General features: G+C 36.5%; 1 protein-coding gene across 1 annotated transcript; it reads right to left on the reverse strand.

Moving 5' to 3' along the window:
• Positions 1-117: 117 nt before the first annotated feature.
• Positions 118-1103, reverse strand: LOC107885684 (stearoyl-CoA desaturase 5-like). Its single transcript, XM_029492711.1, has 3 exons — positions 1098-1103; positions 745-968; positions 118-366 (listed from the first exon to the last, which is right to left on the reverse strand). The coding sequence occupies exons 1-3, from the start codon at positions 1101-1103 to the stop codon at positions 360-362; spliced, it is 237 nt and encodes a 78-aa protein (XP_029348571.1). The 3' UTR covers positions 118-359.
• Between the last annotated feature and the right edge of the window lie 963 nt (positions 1104-2066).

Consider the following 2066-nt stretch of genomic DNA (forward strand, 5'->3'; position numbering starts at 1 on the left):
ATCTGAGCGGAGACGGTTTGTCAGTCTGGATATTTAAAATTTTTATTATTTATTACAGCCTGTAAGATGAATTAATATTATAATATTATAATTTTTTATTAGTTTCTATGGTGATAAACAAAGCGTTAGAAATTAAAATCCTGTTTTTAGCAATTAGTCGTAATTTGTCGGTGGTTTTTTCCGTGACATTTAATAACTATTGAGAAAATTGAAAAATGATCTCTCTTGATCTAATTTTCCAAAAGATAAGATACCATAATATGTTGAAATCGAAGAACTTCTTCTGGTAGACATTTTATATACAAGTTAAAAAAAAAATAATAAACAGCATTGTAAAACCACTAGCTTCCTCGCTCCTCTCAAAATCTAAAAAAAATCAAAGAATTGCCAACATTACATTTGTAAATTTGTTATATAAAATTATTATAATATTAATATATCAGTAATGTACTTTATTGGTGACCTATTGATCCTATCTCAAACAAAAGTTGCTCTTTATATATACGGTACCACCGGTACCTAGTATATAATATGCTTAACATTTCATCAATTATTTGACAGGATTTATAATATTGTAGCTTTGAGCTTCTATAATATAATATTAAATATCTAATCGTATAAAAGTAACAAAACACACAAGTATCCGTAAATTCCCATCTACTCCGACACTCCGTTGCAGTTTATTATTAATTATTACACATAGGTAGTTATTACGTTTACTCCAATAAATTAGATTATGGTTACTTTTTTTGGAACGCCACGATCGGATCGGCCAACAAATCACTGGTGTCAATGGTTCGACCCTTCTCGATGACGTCCGGGTGTTTCCGGCACAGTAGCCAACCAACGTGCGAGAAAAACATCCCTCTATTCGAGTTGTGCGGATCGGCATTCGTATCTGTGTACTTGTGGTGTAGCCTATGATCGCGGGCCCATTCGTAAACCGAATTCTGTAAGACGCATGATGATCAGTTAAGCCCGGTGTAACAGGCGAATCATACCCCCGGATATTCATACCCCCCGGTACAAAATTCCTAGGATATTTATACCCCCCAAAATTATATACCGGGGGTACAAATATCCTAGGATAATAATACCTCCATGGGGGTATGAAAAACCTAGAATATTTATACCCCCGGTATGATAATCCTAGGATATTTATACCTCCCGAAATTTCATACCGGGGGTATGAATATCCTAGGAATTATATACCCCCGGTATGATAATCCTAGGCGTTCTATACCTCCCAAAATCTCATAGCGGGGGGTATGAATATCCTAGGATATTTATACCTCACAAAGTTTCATACCGGGGGGTACGAATATCCTAGGCGTTCTATACCTCCCAAAACCTCATATTGGGGGTACAAATATCCTAGGAATTATATACACCCGAGTTTAATATTCCTAGGATATCTATACCTCCCAAAATTTCTTTCCGAGGAGTATGAATATCCTAGGCGTTTTATACCTCCCAAAATCTCATACCGAGGAGTACGAATATCCTAGGATATTTATACCTCCCAAAGTTTCATACCGGGAGGTACGAATATCCTAGGCGTTCTATACCTCCCAAAACCTCATATTGGGGGGTACAAATATCCTAGGAATTATATACACCCGGTATAATATTCCTAGGATATCTATACCTCCCAAAATATCTTTCCGGGGGGTATGAATGTCCTAGGCGTTTTATACCTCCCAAAATCTCATACCGGGGGGTATGAATATCCTAGGCGTTTTATACCTCCCAAAATCTCATACCGGGGGGTACGAATACCCTAGGATATTTATACCTCCCAAAGTTTCATACCGGGGGGTACGAATATCCTAGGCGTTCTATACCTCCCAAAACTTCATATTGGGGGGTACAAATATCCTAGGAATTATATACACCCGGTATAATATTCCTAGGGCGTATACTGTATTATAGTCGTAGTATTATAGTACCTATATAGACGGGTATGTTGGAATAATGGAATTTTGTCATTTTTGCAGTAGGTACTCATGTGATCGTAATGTATGATCTACGTGTAATAGGAGTATTTACTATTTACCGTTATATTC

Source organism: Acyrthosiphon pisum, unplaced genomic scaffold (assembly GCF_005508785.2).
Source record: "Acyrthosiphon pisum isolate AL4f unplaced genomic scaffold, pea_aphid_22Mar2018_4r6ur Scaffold_6702;HRSCAF=7270, whole genome shotgun sequence".
Classification (NCBI taxonomy): Eukaryota; Metazoa; Arthropoda; class Insecta; order Hemiptera; family Aphididae; genus Acyrthosiphon; species Acyrthosiphon pisum.